At 25.5% G+C, this 20,920-nt stretch overlaps 2 protein-coding genes across 7 annotated transcripts; one reads left to right on the top strand and one right to left on the bottom strand.

The window, feature by feature from the left end:
- Positions 1 to 493: 493 nt before the first annotated feature.
- LOC122528459 (DENN domain-containing protein Crag) lies at positions 494 to 10,347 on the bottom strand. 3 transcript variants are annotated; one of them, XM_043653587.1, is made up of 20 exons: positions 9,879 to 10,347; positions 9,675 to 9,813; positions 9,194 to 9,524; positions 6,687 to 7,289; positions 5,913 to 6,493; positions 5,582 to 5,822; positions 5,240 to 5,510; positions 5,037 to 5,128; positions 4,212 to 4,462; positions 3,957 to 4,127; positions 3,740 to 3,868; positions 3,419 to 3,668; positions 3,180 to 3,324; positions 2,879 to 3,079; positions 2,304 to 2,528; positions 1,973 to 2,217; positions 1,613 to 1,871; positions 1,126 to 1,527; positions 795 to 967; positions 494 to 701 (listed from the first exon to the last, which is right to left on the bottom strand). In XM_043653587.1, the coding sequence occupies exons 3-20, from the start codon at positions 9,516 to 9,518 to the stop codon at positions 565 to 567; spliced, it is 4,701 nt and encodes a 1,566-aa protein (XP_043509522.1). In that variant the 5' UTR covers positions 9,519 to 9,524; positions 9,675 to 9,813; positions 9,879 to 10,347; the 3' UTR covers positions 494 to 564. The 3 variants fall into 3 exon arrangements, with proteins under 3 accessions (XP_043509522.1, XP_043509523.1, XP_043509524.1); XM_043653588.1 differs by having other exon boundaries at positions 2,304 to 2,510; XM_043653589.1 differs by having other exon boundaries at positions 3,180 to 3,300.
- A 1,127-nt stretch (positions 10,348 to 11,474) lies between these two features.
- Positions 11,475 to 17,113, top strand: LOC122528456 (palmitoyl-protein thioesterase 1). Of its 4 annotated transcripts, none has more exons than XM_043653578.1 (8): positions 11,475 to 11,634; positions 14,212 to 14,359; positions 14,442 to 14,551; positions 15,059 to 15,186; positions 15,334 to 15,492; positions 15,628 to 15,745; positions 16,357 to 16,515; positions 16,737 to 17,113. In XM_043653578.1, exons 2-8 carry the CDS (start codon positions 14,251 to 14,253, stop codon positions 16,860 to 16,862), a joined length of 909 nt encoding a protein of 302 aa, XP_043509513.1. In that variant the 5' UTR covers positions 11,475 to 11,634; positions 14,212 to 14,250; the 3' UTR covers positions 16,863 to 17,113. The 4 variants fall into 4 exon arrangements, with proteins under 4 accessions (XP_043509513.1, XP_043509514.1, XP_043509512.1 ...); XM_043653579.1 differs by having other exon boundaries at positions 11,475 to 11,686; XM_043653577.1 differs by having other exon boundaries at positions 11,475 to 11,705.
- The last annotated feature ends 3,807 nt before the right edge of the window (positions 17,114 to 20,920 follow it).

The following is a 20,920-nucleotide window of genomic DNA, read 5'->3' as shown; positions in this document are numbered from 1 at the left end:
GATTCATATTTTTGTATTGAAAATGATTTTTGAAATGTAATAAGATAATTTGAATATCAAGGATTATATGCATTCTTCACCATTGTGTTATTTTAACTAAATAGAAATGATTTCATAGTTTTTAGACCAAATCAGATTCTTTGGTACTGAATGATTTTACTTATCGCGTTGATAGGTACAACTATGAATATTCACATTTTAATAACAAAATGTATATGCAACTATTTTCTAAATAGAAAATTATTGATAGTAATCGCATGTTTTAAATATGAAAAGAAGAATACCTTATCCTATAATCAAATATTCACGGCTTCAGGCAAATTTTATTCGTTCATCTTTTATCGTGAAAAAAGTCTAAATTTTTAAAACAATGCTAATTACCAATTATCATTTGAAATTAATACTCATAAATACTTATCTAAAATGTATAATATACTACTAATTTCGACATTTTACATTGTTTTGTTTTACACCAAAAATCAAGTTTTACAGATAAATCTGTAATACTTCTTATATTCTCACAATATGTTACATCATCCTTCTCATATATCTTTAAATTTAACTTTACACGTTTAGTTGCTTAAAATAATGTCTACAAAACACTGACATCATTGAGGGCGGAGCATCAATTTTGCATAAGAGCTTCTCTTCTTTTTCTGTTAGTCTTTCCAAAGATAGAGTGTATTCTCTGTCAAAAACACCTAAAACAAACAAATAATTCATGTAAAATATGGTTAGGTAGACACGTAGTGCATGACAAATAAGAAATTTTAATTTTATAAAAATTAACATACCTTGGTCAATATTTCCTCTCCCCAAAACTGTAAATGCCAGAAACAGAATATCTCGGTATATAGAAAATAGCGGTTGGTTAGTTGATTGATTTTTATTTCTTTCTAAGGCCACTCTTTTTATAGGTTCCGCTAAATCATTCCGACGAACATTCGTGATTACTGACTGCATTAATCTACAACAAATAAGAATGACACTTGTATTATTATAAAAATAAAATCAATAATATTACAAAAAGGAAATGAAAAATACAAAAAATTATATGTATCATTTGAAAATTCTTCCTGATTAAAGAAACTCACTATTACTATTATTGAAGAGACTTTAACTTACGTTTTGTCATCTGCAATGTTTAACTTCCATTGAAGATACATAGGCAAGCGATCCATGTGAAGCCTTTCGTTATCCCACATAGTTTTGACACCTACAGCACTGTAATTTATCTGTTCCTTTTTCTTATCGTTGCCTAACCACAGGTCAGGAAGGTGACTCGTTAAATTAATCCTTTCAAAATACCATATAAGATTCCAATATACTATTGGATGTTCCTCAATAAATTTATGTTTAGTAAGACACGCATCACCCTCTTGACTTAAAACACTTTCTAGTTCTTTCCTTAAAACTAGAGGATTTAAGTATGGCACCGTAATAGGTTCTAATAATTCTTTCGGTTTATCTAATAATTCAACCAAAGCTCCCATTAGAGGGTCATTCTTCTTTTCATTTTCTTCGCATCTTTATAAATATGAAAATGTACAAATAGTATACGCACGCAATGTACAGAAAAATTATATTTAATAACTTCATAAATATTACATACCTGTAATCTAATATCGTAACAGTAAGTAAAGGTACTGTTGCTTTATCACAGTACTGACAAACTGTATTTAAATTTGAATCTTCTGGCTGCCAACCGGCCATTATTTCTTCATCATAAAGAATAGAGGCGCAATGATGACATCTACTCGCACTGGAGAGTACAAGTTCAATAGCAATCCGTTCATCTAATTCTCTTGATCCTTTGGGATACAAACATTCGGTCAAATCGTATAACGTATAAGGATCTAGAGTTCCATCTCCTATTATAATGGAATAGGAAATAGTTTAAAATTCACGTTTTAAAATATCTATTTATTCTAGTCTTGTTTTTCATAAAGATAGTAAACTATAGGTTACAAACCAGTAACTTTAAGAGGCTCGTTTCTATCTTGTAAAGAACCATCTGTCATGGAGTCCAACGATTCGTGCGATGCACCATGTGGTATTCTATATTCGCGCTCCTTCAATTTTACAGGAGTACTTGTTGCAGAGATAGCTTCCTTAATTTCATCAAATTTTTTTACCACTGTTGTAGCAGCAGATTTTAAGCTATTTAAACCGCCGAGTATTATTTCATTGGATTTTTTTCCTGTCAAACTAGTAGGCCTGAAATAATTTTCTTGATGTTAACTTGATGTAAGATCGTAAATGTAAATGTTAGTTATAATACTAAATAGTAGTGTCTACCTTACCCAAAACTGAGTTTCAAACTAGAGCCTAAGCTTGAAAGACTGGAAGTAACACTGTCCTTTTGAGACCAGAGGCTACTTATTTCTAGCCGTTCACTTTCCTTATTTTGCTCTCCTTGCTGTGCAACAGAATGGGGCATGGTTTCACTCCTCTGTAAATGTCCACCTATCGCGACACCAGTTTCATCTACAGTTTGATGAAATGTTGCACTACGAGGCAAAATATTACTGCAATATAAATGTAAACAAGGGTTATAGTAATATTATGTATATTTCATTATAACAGCAGAAACAACATTAAACTATATTTGCAAAATTCTAGAAATACATATAATACACGTAATTTACTATTTCCATCATGAAGTACATAAATTATACTGAAATTTAAAATATAAATTGCCAAATGATTTTTACGATCTCAAATTTAAAATTTTTCTATATGAAATATAAATATCACTCCTTAATTCTTCAATTTATTAGCAAGAAAATAATCACATGTGCAATTTATATTTAAATAAAAATTTGTTTTAATTATTTCAATGTATATGTCATTTATTAATTATAAAACCAAGATCTACCTTCGAAACAAAAGTGGTCCTCCTGGACGTTCTTCGACATTGTTAAAAACAGTCAAAGTACTCGTTGAACAATTTGAGTCGTTTTCTTCGGAAGGTGAAACAATCGGAGTTTCATCATTAATTAGAGCACCTAATGGGTCATTTTCTGTGACTGGTGTACGAATAGGACTTTTTAATGGTGATTCTAAATTTCGAATTATTCTAAAAATAAAAAGGAAATATATTTGATGAACAAATATATGAGTCATTAATAAGGAAAAGACAAAAGTAAAATTACATACGATAATGAAAAAAAAATTACCTTTGATTCAGCGACATATCCAATTCCTCTGTTGGCATAACGCTTAATGCTACTGAATCTTTAACAATACTATTTTGTCGGGGAAGTTTTTTTATTTCAAAAGGTCCATATTCTGGCAGATCTGAGACAGAGCTCCCTTTAGTAGCTATCAATATTGGCAAAAAAAGCGAGAAAAGAAAAGAAAAAGAAATGAAAACCTACCTCTAAAAAATAATTGAATATAATAGATCAATACTCACAATCACTATGGGCGGCTTCCGTGTCTTGAGAATGAGAACTATCAAGACTAGATCTAGAAAATGCATGTTCCATACTTGCAATTTTGCCATCAACAGATAGCAATTCTACATTAGAACTTAATCTTCTTCTAGCACTTCTTTTACCAGCTCTCTTAAATAAAGCAGCTCCAACTATAGCATTTCTTAATTTATTCCACATCAATTGACTGGAGTTTGTCATATCAGATGGCCAAGTTGCTTCGAGAACAGCCTAAGAATTACATCTTAAGGCAATCAATTCTTCACTTTTTCCAAAATATTATAATATATAAAATATCAAACCTTATTATAGAACCCATATGTGAGCGCATTCGGCTGAACTCCACTGCGTTTCATATGAAATAATAATTTTACAGCTAAAACAGGTTGTCCATAAACACCACAAAGTTGCATCATAGCTCTATAGCAAACCTAAAATCGATACCTTCTACGGTAAAATTCGTTAACATAATATAATGGTAAAACAATTATTTAAATACACAAGAATAAAAAAATTTACTTCTTCGATTGGGTCAAGATGTAATTTTGGCATTTTAACTAATAAATCATAAGCTTGATGTAAAATCGTAGCTGGTTGGTTGGACACCTGCAGCATAGCCGGCAAATGCAAAAACCAAAGACTGTAACAAGTTCCAAGTAGACATCTACCCCACCTATCTGGCATTGCTGCCTGAAAAAACGTTTCAGAAACATTACAAACAACAATTAATTTTATTTGATCAAAAGATATAACATTCAAAAAATTTGTATTTACTTGTTTGCGTGCCATCCTTTGCGCTACCTTGATTTCGTGTTTGGTTCTACGTGCCATAGGACTTCCTGGTATTATTCCAAAGGCACTTAAATTCGGATTTCCTATGTTGAAATTTTTTTGTGGTCTTATTAATTCAGGATTCAATTTAAATGTACGATATACTATCGACGATTGATTTGGGCCAGGTTCAGGTGGAGGTATAAATACTGTTCTTTCGCTATGCTGAGATTCATCCAATTCCAAAAGAGGCACTAAAATATGTAATCAGAGTTATGGAATATGCCATGAAAAATCATTTAATTTTTATTTTTATGATATGTCATAAAGAATATTTATTGAGTACAAAATTATATTTATATTATATTTTAGTATAACATAAATCTCATAAATATGCAAAATGAATATGTATACTAAATAATTTTATAAATTGAATAAACCACCATTAAATTACAAATAAGTCTTTAGTGAATTTTGTAAAACCATGCAAAGAGAAAACGGCGATTATTTCACTATTTAAACTATATATTATTCATAATATTGTTAAGTCAATTAGTGTATTATTCTTTTTTAATTTTTAGGCAATTTTAGATAAAATTTGCAAAATAAGAATTTATTTGTAATTTTTTAAGCTACAAAATTGATCTTTCAATTTTATTAGTATACGTGAAAATTAACATTTTTAAAAAATATCCTTGATATATCAGCATGGAATGAGCAAATAGCAAAATTATTAATATTATTCAAATTAATTGTCTATAATTTATAAAAAATTTGTATAGAGTAATATCTATTTTAATAAAACTGATAACAAATGTGCGTTCTTACCATTTTCTTCCTCGATGCGTTCGGTACATTCGTCAAAAAATGCTAAGCCCGCCATGTCCATATCAGACACAAAACTTCTTTCTTCTATAAATCTAAAAAATATCAAGTACATTACATATAATAGAAATATATTGTAAAAATAATACTTATAGTATCAACTTCTTTACATGTTCAAGGATAGAGGAGTATTAATAAAAACAAACCTTATAAACATTTGCGTTTTCACTAACATACTATAAAATTTCGCATGAGCCTTATCCCGACTTCTGAGAAACGCTTGTATGTTGAATAAACTAGTTGGATCCGTAGATCCAACAGTTGGCGCTTTGGTAATTGGTAGTAAAAAAGCACGATAGCCTTTGAGTATGGTAGCAGTAAATCTTAAAAAAGCATCTTGTATTTCAAGTTCCAAAGCTTGTTCTTTTCGTTTTTGCTGAAATTCTTTATCCACACTAAATTCTTCATCTTCTGTATCTAAAGAGCAAAATCATTGCAGTAAAAGATTCTGTAATAAAAAGGAAATAAGTAAAACACTACATATATACCTTTCATGGATGAATAACTCTTGCCCAAAGAAATTAATTTTGAATAAAGATGTTCTAACCAATTTCTGAGTTGTCTAGCTGCTTTCTTTGGTAATAATTTTACATTTAAATATTTTTTGTCATCACAAATCGCTATATTATTTGTGTCTAAATTTACACAATTAACATCAGAAGGAGGATCATATAAGTCGAAAAATCTGGAATCCACACCTATTAAAAACGGTAGTGGAGCATGCAGAACCTGAAATATATAATTTATTATTATCTTTGTCATTTCAATAGTTTATTATTATCTTTGTCATAATCAAACCAATAAAATAAAATATATTACTTCAGCCAATCCAAGCGGACACAAAGGTATGTACGGGCACTGCCACTTAAATGGAAACAGTATCATAGCGATTGCTTCGCTCACTGATGTAAGTACATCAGGACGTAACGAATGTACAAGTATTTTCTGTTCAGTAAGGATTAATAATAATATAAGTAAACAATTATCGGGTCCCAAGTTTATGAGTAATTGTCGAAAACTGGCACCAGATCTAGGTAATGCCAAATCTTCTGGTTGAGTCAAAATCAATCTGTCTTTAGTACTTAACTGCACAAGAATTCTCGGTCTTTGTGGACTTGGAAATGGTATATCGTACAAAAAATATGCTATATACTTTTCAATAGGAACTTGTTGTGGTTTGTTGTTGCACATGCTATGTAAGAAAACTAAAAATTTCTCAAATGTGTCAAAAAATGGCCAATGTGATAAGATGCATATAGATTTACTAATATTCAAAGATTGTGTTGCAGGATTTGTATATTGCAATTTTTCTAACTGTGATAATGTAAGTTTTTTAAATATTCCAGATTGTTTGTGTGTTTTCATTTTTAATTGTTGATAATCAATTTCTGCATGTTCAACTGAAACAAGAAAAAGATTTTTTTATTTTCTTTTATTAAATTAACTTTATGACGTTATATTTACGTAATACAATGAAAATTTTCAATTATTTATAATTTTTTTCTCAGAATTTATAACATCATTATTACGTAAATAAAATGCTACACACACACACACACACACACACACACAAAATTAAAAAATTTTCTATACCAGAATTTTTCATATTTTCCATGAGTACATCAGCGGGTTGTTGATTTTCCTTAAAATTTGAAATATCCATGTCTAATTCAATTTCCTCATAGAATGTTATTGCTGATCCATATATTTTCTGAGCTGCATCAGCAACTGTTAAAACAAATGTGGAAAATACTGGCTTAGGTTTACATGCCACTTTAGGCCAACATTCTATTGTTGCTCCCATTGGCAAACAAAACATTGCCACAGAATTTGGAAAGATAAAACTGCTGTAATCAACTATTGGATATTTATACAATATTGTAGGTTTAAAAGATATTAAATTTGCCCGATTCATAGATTTCTTATAGCACAGAAACACATCACTACCCAACATGCCTTTGTTCAAATTTTTATTGATAACACAAAATGCATGTGGAGGAGTTTCTCCTTTATTTGTCAATATTACACAAATGTCAGTCACAACTAACGAGTTGCATGGCATTTTACGACTTGCTCGTCTATATGTCACAAATATTCTTGCTGCTGAGTTATTCACATTAGCTAAGTGTCCTTTTGGTGTTTCTAATATCATTTCGGCATCTTGCATTATACGTTCTTTGCCATCATATATTACACCTGTAACATATACTCTTTAACAATCGTAAAATAATAGTACGTAATTCTATAAACAATAGTACTTAATACTATATAATCACGAAAGTTTCAATATACAATAATGAACAAAAAAAAATTTAAAAGATAAATAAAAAAAAATTTAACAACAAGATGAATAAATATAACATATAATTTTTTTTTTGTAAATATAAACATAACACATACATAACTATTATGATAAAAAATATCTAGTATCTAAATTATAAATACTTGTACTTTGTACATATACAGATATAAATTTTTAACATCTTTTTATCTATTATTTGATATATCTCTATTTAAACTGTATACTGTTATAAATATAACTGAAATATCAAGAATATTTTATTAAGAATCCTAATGAATCGTATGTATGAATTTAATTTCTATGAAGTACACTATTCTAAGATGATACCAAGAACATGCAATATCTTTTTATGAAATTTAAAATGTTACATTCACAATATAAATAATAAAGACTTTAGTTCTAACAATTGCTATAAACATCATTAAATACAGTGAATAATATTTTAATATATTTTTTATAATATAAATATTTTATGTATTACACATTCTTCTTTTTCATAACTTTAAACATAATTCAGTTATTTAAAATATATTATATTCTTATATTATAAAGTAGATAAATATTAAGAAAAATAGACAAGTATTTCTTTATAAAAATTACGTCAAATAAATATTAATGCTAATTAGTTTGTTTACTAATCAAGCTAATTAATAAACAAGTTTTTTTAGTTTTAAAATTTAAAAAAAATTTCTTAAAAATACTAGTTTTTAAATAGTAATATTATATTGATATAATACAAATAAATTTCACAGCTTTCTTAACACTTCTTAACAGACAAAGATAGATAATCACATTAGATAAAAAATATATTTAAAATTATAAAAAAGAAAAGAAAGTGTACAATTTTTATATGTAAAGTACAATAAAATATAAATATAAATATGCTGATACATTGAATAATATCTATTACAAACGAATTATGATGTTTTTTATTTGAATAAGAAACATGTCAATAACAATTTACTAATTTAATGTTTTCCTTTTCTAAATTCTTTTAACATTTTTTTAAAGTATTCAACAAAACTATTAAACTGATTTATTTTTAATGATTTATCATATACCTATATTACTTACAAAACTGAATATAGCTTCTAGAAGAATTTCAAATCTATTTATTACTTAATCATACTACATATATCCCCTTAGTTTCAACTTGAGTAAAATATTTCTGTCTTGCATAATTCTCCAAATAAATGCAAAACTGGAAGGGCGAAGATATTTAAGAACTATGATATTTACTGATTCTATCTGTTTGATTAAAAATCAAAATTTAATTTCAATACTCATATTTTATAATATTCATATATTATATAAAATGTAAAAAAATTGACTTAATTAAAAAAACAAAACAATTAAAAACAAAAAAATTTTACTTATTTGAAATATTTTATTTATTTTATAATATTTTAATTGAAATATTTTCAATCTTTTGTTTCTGAAAATTTGTTTATATGCATAGATAGTAAATATTGCACATTCTTGTTTTAAGAATCTTGTTACATTAATTTTGCAGTAAATTAAACTGATATAATTAACTAGCTTTTTCACATACTTCAATAGCATGTTACTTGAGATTTTTAAATTACAATATTTTTTAAATATAAAGATTAAAAAGTATTAACATGTACAATTAATAAAATTTATATACTTATAAAACATGTTGTATAAATATGCAACATGAAACATATAATAATATGTTACAATATCTCATTTACTAATTGTAAAACACAAAATATTGTTAGAAAAAATACTTAATAAAGATTTTCAATATTCTTTAATTTTTAATTTTTTACCTTACCTATATCCACTAATGGTGGTTTATCACGCCCCCGGCGGTAACATAAGTAACATTCGTTTGTTCTTAAACTTCCATGATTTAAATCTGCTGGTAAGCCTGAAACAGTATGTTCTAGCAAAACAAATCCTTCTGGGCATTTTTCACCCAATGCCGGAAATATAATAGCAAGATCAGTGATAGGAGGCTTCATAGTCATGTCTTTTACATGTGTTCCTTCTTGATACCAATCTTCTAACTGATCGTTTTCATTATCATTATCAAAATCATTGTCTTGTCCAGGCAAACCAGCAATAACAAAGTAATCTGCAACCCTCCTTTCGTCCATGATTATCTAATTATTGAAATTTAATATTATAATATATTATAGAAAACATTATATACGATTATTGTAATTTAATAAATGCTTATCATAATATATTGTAATATACAATATGTGATATAAAATAATAATTTTATAGTAATTTCAAATAAATTTACCAACCTTAAATAACAAAGCTGGTCTTCACATGGCAATGAAAAGATCCTTCTCTATTTCCCCTCATGTATTTTAAAATTACTTTTATTATTGATTAATAAAAATAATTGCATTTGGACAACAATCATTATTTTGCAAAAACATCCTATAAATCCATGGAATTAATCATTATTAATAACTATATTAATAAAATATATCTTGCTAAATTACCTTTTAGAGTATATTTATTCCAATCATTCAGTTTTTTTCAACTATATCTTTGTCTCAAACTTTCCAAGGTTATCACTTAATACAAACATTAAATTTAAATTTTAAAGAAAATAAGCATATATTTGTTAATATATTTACAATTTTCACAATTATTCTGCTAAAAACGTATTTTCTGAAAATGCAGAATTACACACATGCTGATTTAAATTGTACATGAGTTTTCTTATAAATGCAGAAAGTTATGAAATAAATGGTCATGTTTTTTTAAAGTCGATAGAAAAAATTCGAAAATAAATATTAAATTGCAAAAATTAAAATTGTATTTATAGTGTTTAAAGGTTTCCACAATTATTTTACATAATAATCACAACAAAACGTTCTGCACAAGTCGTTTTGAAAGTTAAATATTTCTAGGTTATGTGTCATACCAACTATCTTATATGCGTTTACTCTAATCACGCGTGACGTTATCGAGATGTGACGTAAATTTTCTATTAAGAACTAAATTTTTTAAATATTATATTTTCACTTTGTCCTTTTTTAAACAAGTTCGAATAAACGATTCAATTGAAAATTAGAAAGAAAAAAACATTTAAGATTTGATTAAAAATTTGTTAAATATTAACTTTTTAAATTATGACATATCTCCACATATTGATACAATGAAAGTAAATACAATCTATTATTATTTTTCTTTGAAGTAATATATATACGTATATATATTGTTATTTTTTTATATTTATAGTAAGTCTTAAAAGTTTTAAATATACAATGTACTTACAAATATATAGTAATATATATCATGTAAAATTATATATATGTATACTATATATTAAATCACAGAGTTTGATTGATTGATATTTGATTATTGATTTCTGATAGATATTTGCATGCTAATGTGTAGGTACAATAAATAAAACTTGTAATTTTTAAATTTGTCAAATTTTATTACTTCTGTTTTTAATAATTCTATAATATTAGAATTAAAATAAAAATTAAACATTCATTACATTTTTCGATAATGAATAAAATCACAGCCATTATTAAATATCATCATTTATTATTTATTATAGCAATCACAATTTATACAAAAAATAATAATTTATACATTTAAATGTAAATTACACGTATTTATACATACATATACAGATTTAAAAAGTCAGAATACTACTATTATAGGTTGAAGAGGAACATTAAAATAAATTAAAAAAATAATGAAATAGATTTATCTAAAAATCTTAATAGTATACATTCATTTTATATTATAATAATGCTTAATATTATAAACAATATTTAATTAATATAGAAACTATATTATATATTTGTGTATGACTATATGTATAATTATAAATTTTACACATTATTGTGTATTGAATTTTTTCCTGATTTTTTATATGAAATCATATTTTTACTCACATTACATATATATTATGTTTTTTTTTTAATTACAACCAATGATAAATCAGCTTTTATAACTTCGTATTAAAAATATTTATTTAATAGTCTACTGTCATTTCTGTAAATAATCATCTACAACTAATGTAATCTACGTAGATGATCATCTATATAATATTGTAATCTATGTACATATAAACTGTTGAATTTCTCGAATGATTAATGTGTTGGAATCTATTGCAATAAATACTGCATTAACCTATTATGTCATATCCAATTCTTAGTATTACTCCGATATCTATATCCATACTATTTAAACTTTCTGTCAAGTTAAGTTTCACCAAAACGTAGTTTGTTCTCAGTGAGTCACATTATACAGTTTGTCGGATAAATAGTTTATATTGATTTTATTATTGATTGTTTGATTTTATTGTACGTATAATTAAGAATTACTTGTTATAGTTTAATATGTATTTCATTAAATTACATCGAATTTTCGCAGTATCGTAAGTTTTAAGATAAGCTTGCATAACCTATAAATTTGTTTATTAAAATCAGTTTTGATTTTCACTGCATAGGTTAATTGTTTGTTAAATAAAAGTAAATAAATAGTTAATAGTAAATTTAAAGTCATTATAATATATTATTAACTTCTCTTTAAGCGGTGGAAACAAGTTTTATAAATAAATATTTAACGTACATATTTTTATAATTGTCTTACAAATGTCCAGATGAAACATCTAATTTAAAAATAATATACCGCATAAAAAGATTTATTATAACTACAATTATTGACTCTTTTGTATTATTATTAATTACATATGTATTATGCACTTGCGTATATAGATACATATGTATGTTTTAACATTTATGTAATCAAAGTAGAAAGTTAATTACATAAAACTTTCATTATATTTCTTTAAAAGTATTTATTTCCTAAATATTTTAAATTTATTGTTATGCATTGTTGATTCTATTTAATTAGATATAAATTTATGAATTTGAAAAATTGAGATAATTTGTTAAAACAAAATTTTATTGTTGCAATTTAAAATTACACATATAAGAAATTATAATCAATTTCCAAACCGCTAATATTGAAGAATAAATCATATAAAAAATATATACATAAAATTTTACTATAATATTTAATTTAAATGATAGCGAACATTTCTTATTATTGTAATAAGATTTATTTTATCTCATAATGCTAATAAATTATGGTATTATTATTTTTTTGCTTAAAATTATTATTATTGGTAAAGTTTTTATTTAAAAAATGGAAACGTAATTTTGCTTATAATTTCTTTTATTACAAACTTAAACAATTTTCATGCATTCCAATCATTTTATATGTATTTTATGTAAATATCATCAGCTCAATAATATATTTAATTTATTAATTCTATAATGTAATCAATTGAAATAGTATATAATTATTTCTTATGTCATTTAATTAATTATGATATTGTAAAAAATGCATGTAGTTAGTGAAATTTTTGTAAATAATAGTAATTGCAAGTAATTTTTGCACATTTATTGTACCTCTTTTTTACGAAAAGAGGAAAGAGGATATGTCAAAGATACAAGAAAAAATTTCAATAATGCATTTGAAAAATATTTTCAATATTTTTAATTTTTACAGAAATACACGTAGATGAAATTGTCTTTATTGTGATATATTTTTGTTATTAAAATTAACTCTATCATATTCCTTTTCTTCCTCTTAGTAGATAAAATCCATCTCGAAACGAAATTAAGTATTTAAAACCATTTAACAAAAGAATGGTATTTACCATTCGTTATAAAATTTTTGTACTGTTTATGAAAAAAAGTAGTGCATCAAATTATTACATTATGATAACTAAATTATTCTACTAATTGAAAATATTGATAACTAAATTATGTTTGAATAGTACAAGTAATTTTTAATGAAAATGTATGTCAGTTGTGTCTTTAAATACATGTCTAATTATTTGTCGCAATCATCGGAAAATGTAAATTTTAATCACTGTTCGATTTTATCTTGAGGAAAGAAATACAATGAAAATGGATTTGAGAATTAATAAGTTTTGACTATCGAAACAGAAATTTAAGAAAATTTAAAGGGAAATAAAAGGCTTAAATCTTATCATTGACATGAAATGTCAAATTAGAATTATATAACTCTTCCTTTGAAATTTCTTGTTGACTTTTAATAACAGAATGATGTTAAAAATACGGACGAATATATGGGAATTGATAATATTAACCTCTTAAGCACGATGTGCCACTATAGTGGCTTTCGCGGATGTCATCTTATATTATAATGCGCCATTATAGTGGCTTTCCGTCACATATTGCAATGCTGTATTGTTTACACGTAATTCGAGTCAAACTGCCGTACAAAGAAACAACCCACGCAAAATTACCCAGCCGTGCCTAAGAGGTTAAAAAATAATAATTTACGTAATTAAAAAACAACATCTTAAGAATATGAAGATTATTCATATTTTTTATATGAATGTCTTTTTTTCTATCTTTTAAGTTTTATTTTGATCTATCATTAAGGTTATTAAAAAATATGATCTCTTTTGTATCTTATATTTATTAATTTATTTTTATCTTTTCTCGTGCACGTACATATACAAATACAAGAAATATTTTATTTTATATTTATTAATTTATTTTTATCTTATATATACATTCATATACACATATAAATATTCATATTACCTACATATGCATACATATTTATCATGTATACGTGACAAACAATTATTATGTTATAACATTTCCGTAATGATAATTTTAACAGTATATTCAATAATATTTTTTACATAGAAGAACTGAAAAATGTGCTTGCGCATACCAAATTTCTTGGCTGAAATATTCCACCGAGAAAATGATAATATAAAAATAATACTTCATACTACTATACAATTTTTTTCTCTTATAGGAATAATATACACTTCATTTGCATATAAAAAGTGATATAATGTTTACAATGAGAAAACATGTTCTACTGTTATATTTTTTTTTGTATATAACTCAATTTAATGGCGTTCGAGCTGATTCTCTTCCGGTTGTTTTGTGGCATGGAATGGGTGAAGATTTTCATTATTTTTATATAATATATTTATATTTATATTTTTTTTTTAACTCAAACATAAAATGTATAAATTTCAGGAGACAGTTGCTGTTTTTCATTTAGCTTGGGGGCAATTAAAAAATTAATAGAGAATACAGTACCCGGTATTTATGTGTATTCTATTCGATTAGGAAATAATGAGATAGAGGCGAGTATTTCCGTAACTTTAAATATTCTAATAGCATTATAATTTTATTGGACAATAATGGAATGATATTCAAGATATTCAAACTACTTTTAATAGTTTAATGAAAAAAAAAATATTTTAGAAGAAGTTTATTAGTATAGGGTGGTCCAATAAGAATTAGCACCTTGAGTATCTTTGTTACTCTTGGAAATATAAAAAAATTTTGTTAATGAAAATTATTCAGTACAAAGAAAGTCATAATATGGTGGTAATGATTTTTCTTTAGGTGGAGATTTTGGGTGGGTTTTGGAGACTTCTAGGTCACCTACACTTTTTTAAAAGAATATATATTTTTTGATCTATCAATCGATGTAGCTTAACATTCTCGATAAAAATAATAATAATTTATGTTGAAAATTTATCAGTTTAGTAGATGTCTCAATTTTAATTTCGTAAAATCTCTCATATAAAAAATAAAAGAAGACAGAAGATATAATATTTCACTGGCATTTATCTATAACATTTTAGGACGTCGAACATAGTTATTTTGGAAAGGTTAATGAGCAAGTACAAAAAGTTTGTCAACAACTTATAAAGAATGAACGTCTTAAAAATGGTTATAATGCCATTGGATTTTCTCAAGGCGCTCAGTTACTGTAAGTATTATTTAGAAGGAGATTAATAAAATCATATGACACAAATGATTTGGAAAAAAAAGGTTACATTATTTATATGTTCGATATGTATAAGTACTAATCACAAATAATAGTATTGTAGTAATTATTTACTATTATACATTGCAGAAGAGCGGTAATTCAAAGATGTCCCAATCCTCCCGTTAAAAATTTTATATCTTTGGGTGGCCAACATCAAGGCGTTTTTGGCTTACCACATTGTGGAACATCGAATCGTATAATTTGCGACTATATAAATCGCGTGATCAAATATGGAGTTTACTTAAAGTATTTACTATTAATTTTTACCTTTATTTTTTTAAATTTGCAACATTAATTTAAATAATTAATGCGTAAGCATTGAATGAATATTTTAATCTCAGCTAATTATTTACGTTATAAAATTATTTTATTTCATTGTAGCACAGTCCAAGAAAATTTTGTTCAAGCTACCTATTGGCATGATCCATACCGAGAAGAAGAATATAAAGAGAAAAGTATATTTTTAGCTGACATCAACAATGAACGTTATATTAACGAAGTAAGTTATCTATAGGTATTAAAATTAATTTAAATTAAATTTTAATTATAACATTATTGTATTAAAAATTACAATCATTTTGTAATTGTAATATTCTTAATAAATTGTTAATGTATTATAAGAACTTGATAATAGATTAGAAGTATTTACTTATTGAAGTCCAGTATATAAAACTAGTGTATGCCAAAAACTCGCGGAAATAAAACAATGAGAGAGAAACAAAAGGAAAGAGAAGGATAGGTAGTGATTAGAGTATTTTTCCCTCGCGTCTTCACTCAAAATAAATTACTAAAGAACGGCGATTTTGTTTCTATCCTTTTCTATAAATCTCATTTAATATTTTCTATATTAAATCCATTTGCTTGACAAAATTTAATATACATAATATATTTTGTATATTAAATTTTTTCAAATAAATGGATAAAGACATCGAATATCTATTATTTTCTTTTGTATATTAATGCATAAGATAAAAAAAGTGTGTATTTATATAAATATAAAATTTTTATGTAAATATAAAGAAAAATATCTTATCCTTAAACAACATGATTCATAATAATTATAATTTAAATTAAGTTATAAGTTTTAAATAATGTTTAAATTTTTTCTAGTCGTATAAGGAGAATCTTCAGAAATTACATACCATGGTATTAGTAAAATTTATTAATGATACTATTGTTTGGCCTCCAGAATCAGAATTATTTGGATTCTATAAAACAGGACAAACATCATCAATTGAAACATTAGAACAATCTGAGTTGTATCGTAAGGTACTAGATTATAATATATTATTAAAATTACATTATTACGATGAAATAATATTTAAGAAAATTGATTTTCGTATGATTACAAGTACTATGCGTGGTTATAACCATTTATAATTACCATTTATAATTACTATTGTATTGTAAATAATACAATTGTAGCAAATAATTCCAATTATAAAACAAATTTTTTTATGGATATATCAATAAAGTAGTGTTTTTTTTAGGATCGCTTAGGATTAAAAAAGTTACATGATACTGGAAGACTTCATTTTCTTTCCATAGATGGAGACCATTTGCATTTTACAGAAGATTGGTTCGTCGATGATATAATAAATAAATATTTGTTATAAAAATATTAATTGCAGTATCGGTGAGGAAAGAATTTTTTAAAAACTAATTACTCTTCCACAACAATAAATATTGTTTAGTACCTCTGAATGACAGCTCTCTAATCACTTAAAAACATGTAGGTATTCAATGTTATCGCGAAAATTAAATATGTATCTATATAACTATATAACTTATTTTGTTTGTACTATATTTCTACATGGTTATTATATATGTAATACATCCAATAAATTTTTCATTTTGGTTTATTTAATCAAAGTTTATGTAAAATTATGATTTATGTGATTTTAAATGTTTTTCCAGGTTGTACCTATTCTGTGTTATTTGATCTACTTTTTCCATTAATGATGTAGTATTAAATATGCAATCGTTACACTTGTTTAAACGTATATTAAACTTGAAACGACTTGCAGCAAAATAAAAAAATATAGTGAATATGGCGAATCATGATTAACAATTACTAATTATACTAATTCTTATAATAAATATTTGATTGATGTTATTTTCAGAAATGATAAAAACTAGCAAAATACTAGGAATTTTATAATGAATTCAGCTATTTCATTTGGAACAAACCCAATACGATATCATAATAGCGATTGTTTATGCAAAACTTCAAATTAAACATAACGATGGATATCAATGATAATAAGAAGGGAAAATTAAAAATAAAGGTGTAAAGAAAATTCACGGAGAAATAACAAGCGTAGCTAGTGTCAGTTTAGATAGACCTTGGAAAGAGGGCCATATATTTTCATCGAGCACGCTGGTAGCTCTATCCGAGGGAGCGGAAACAACAGGGTATATTATGGAATACTATCCGCAATAGGTTCCACAATCTCGGTAGCCATTGTTTCGTGGTACCTACAGATGTGCTTCATTGTCGGTCTATCGGTACTCTTGCTCGAAAAGGAGAAAGAGAAAGAAAAAAAGAGAGACGTTTACGAAAGGAACGTATCAATTCTTTGTCGTATCAGTATATCTGTAGGCGTATCTAACGGGTGACATACCTTGAAATTACCTTTTTTATTTTCAATAATAACACAATAATACGATGATACACTTTATGTTCGCTGATATATATTTTAAAGGAACATTGTATTGGGGACGCTCCGTTGTACGATATTATAGGAGGATGTATAAATATAAATTGATGACGCTTTATAAAATTTCTTTTTGGATGGAATTAAGGACATTTCAATACGATTATTAACTTGATATTGGAAGTATTACGAGTGTTAACTTAATATTGGAAGTTGTGGTTTGCAAAAGAGAAATTAAAAATATTTGTAGGAAATATTCAATAAAAAATAATGACATTTAAAAAACATAAAAAGGACAGTCAATATACAAGGTATTATCAATAGTAATTATCATGTTATAAATAAAGTTATTAAGATATATAAGAATAAACGAACTTTTTTTTAAATATTAATTTTTATTACTTAGGTGGTTGTTATTAATTAGTTGTCAAGTTTTATATTAATATATAAGTAAAAATTTGATTAATTCAAAATTATAAGTTTTTATTTAATTTTTTTCTCAATATTACAATTTCAATGTTTTAAATAATATTAAATAATAAATAATTACAATTTAATATTTTAAATAATTAAAAAATAAATGATTTTAAATAGTGTATTTTTACCGCTAATTAAAATATAAGAAGAATACTTAAAAAGTTTTCAATCTTATTACGGTATATATTAAATCAAAATAAAATAAATATATTTTTCTAATAGATAGATTATATTATTTATTATTTTATTGTATTGCATTGATTATATGAATAATTTTAGTATTTTTACATTAAGCACGAGACATTTATTACTTGTTTATTTAATATTTATATATTTTTAATGAAAATAGAAATAAAACTTTTATAATACGATAATAAAATCAAGAGTTTATGAAAATGAATAATAAAACACACAAAAGATGGTTTATTTTTATAATAATAACGATTATTTTTGATTCTGTGAAAATTTATGAATACAACAGTTATACATGAAAATTATTGGACTATTATTTACTTACTAAATTATACAAATTCAATTAATTATTTAACAAGAGCAAATTGCCGATGGAACTAATGACATTTATTAGAGAAGCAATTTACTCAATAGGTATAAAACTAACGTTGATATATCTGGAGAAACATAATAAACAAGTAGGTTTTAAACATTAAGATCTCTAATATTATGTTTGTTGCATTGTGCAAACTTAATACTACTTAATACTACTTAATTACAATAAAAATTTTCGAAAAAATCTTTTTCGAAAATTTGTACTTCATAAAAATTTATAAACAATTACATGGTAAAATGATAAAATTATATATTCATGGTAAATACTCATAGTCATAAGTAGTAAATAATAACATTTTACTTTTTGTGACAGTTATCTCAAAAGCAGTGAGCCTTTGGGTGGTTGAAACGAAACTATGCGAACGAAGTGTCATTATAAGGAAATACTTCAAGAAAATCACCCTGTAGATAGTGGGAGTACCTCTCAAGGATACAGTCACGCAATAAGAGGGTGAGTAGTGGCGGTAGCGATAATAGTAGTGGTAGTTGGTTTGATGCCAATGGGCGGGTAGGTTGGCATAGGTTGGGGTAGGTATTCCGTTTGTATAATGTACCTACTCACTCGTATCGGACTGTCTCCCTGTGATGTGAACGCAGCCTCAGGCTTATTATATATCTCAATCTCGGAATACTACTGACTCTGTCGAAATTATGATTACTCGTCATTCCAGAATTTTGGAGGAAGACGAACTTTTCTCTCTTTTTCTACTTTTATAGTCTTTTTCTCGTTTTACACCTATCTGCTTACAATGTATTTTCATCTGCTGAACTTTCACAATGGACCTGTAGTTATCCGATTTGTAGTATATTCCCGGTCCGTCAAGTTTTGATGCAAATTTGATCATATAAAAGTTAGAATCATTCAGTTAGAATTATTCATCTTTAAACATATATATTTTGATATTTTTATTCAATATATTTTAACATGTCCTCTTTGAGCTTTTAATATGTAAGTAAACTAATTATTTTAAATATCTTAAATTATCTGTGTGATACTCTAGTCTGTATGAATCAAACATTCAAAGGGTTAAAACAATGTTGCTTTAACAGTAAGTGTATCTTGTATTATGTTAGTAAGTGGTCATTTTAATCCTTTGGTTTTTTATTAGTCTGAATAATAACATATGTAATAAGGCATTTATATTTGGAATTGGGATTACAACACTTCTTTTGAGACTGTGACAATATTCTGTGAAGATTTATAATTCGTTTTATTAGGTATAGAAATTAATTCGATGCTCTTTAGATAAATTTGATAGGAAATGGTTTTTTGAATCATGTTACATTATAAAATAAAGTCTTCTTGTATTTGAGAAGAGTTTTTATTTAATAATTGTTTAAGTTTTTCGAATTTTCATATTGAAATGTTTCTGGCCAGACACATTTACATTACTATTGAATAATTTCAAAAATAAAAAAAAGAATATATGTTTCTTTTAATAATTTACATCGTATTTTATAAATATGATGATCTATATTTTTAAAACAATAAGACTGAACTAATTTCTAACTTGTTATGTTTCAATAACAGTAAAATAATATGTAATAGATAATATAATTATTATATACAAATATATATATAATTTATAATTACAAAATACAATTGTTGTACAAATACAACACATATATAATAATGCTTTATAATATATTACGATAATATTATAATTATTAATAATATGTTATAAAGTATTATGCAAGTACATTATAATATAAAATCCTCAAACACTTTTAGCCAATTTTCATAAAGAATTTCACAAAATTAAAGAATTTCACAAAACACCTAAGCAAACAGTAAGTACAAACAGTAAGGGAAACGAAGGAATAAGAATATAAGTACTTGTTGAGAAATTGATTATAATCAATGAAAAGAGGATTCGAAAAACTGATCAAAAAATCAATTCTTCGAGGATGACGAATCTCCGCATCGATAGGCGTTGAAGATGAGAAACAAAAGGCATTGTGTTCGTTTTATC

Source organism: Frieseomelitta varia, unplaced genomic scaffold (assembly GCF_011392965.1).
Source record: "Frieseomelitta varia isolate USP_RPSP 00005682 unplaced genomic scaffold, Fvar_1.2 scaffold_251, whole genome shotgun sequence".
In the NCBI taxonomy this organism is placed as follows: domain Eukaryota; kingdom Metazoa; phylum Arthropoda; class Insecta; order Hymenoptera; family Apidae; genus Frieseomelitta; species Frieseomelitta varia.
Note: the sequence above shows the minus strand (reverse complement) of the source record. Positions and strands in the feature narration are given on the sequence as shown.

Bases quoted from the DNA above. Each gene is read 5' to 3' on its own strand.
- LOC122528459 (XM_043653587.1), bottom strand. From the start codon at position 9,518: ATGGACGAAAGGAGGGTTGCAGATTACTTTGTTATTGCTGGTTTGCCT. The intron at 1,872-1,972 runs GTTTGTAACCTA...CCATTATAATAG, and splicing joins CGAGCCTCTTAAAGTTACTG to GAGATGGAACTCTAGATCCT. The intron at 1,528-1,612 runs GTATGTAATATT...ATATTTATAAAG, and splicing joins GTTACGATATTAGATTACAG to ATGCGAAGAAAATGAAAAGA.
- LOC122528456 (XM_043653578.1), top strand. From the start codon at position 14,251: ATGTTTACAATGAGAAAACATGTTCTACTGTTATATTTTTTTTTGTAT. The intron at 15,187-15,333 runs GTAAGTATTATT...TATACATTGCAG, and splicing joins TCTCAAGGCGCTCAGTTACT to AAGAGCGGTAATTCAAAGAT. The intron at 16,516-16,736 runs GTACTAGATTAT...TGTTTTTTTTAG, and splicing joins AATCTGAGTTGTATCGTAAG to GATCGCTTAGGATTAAAAAA.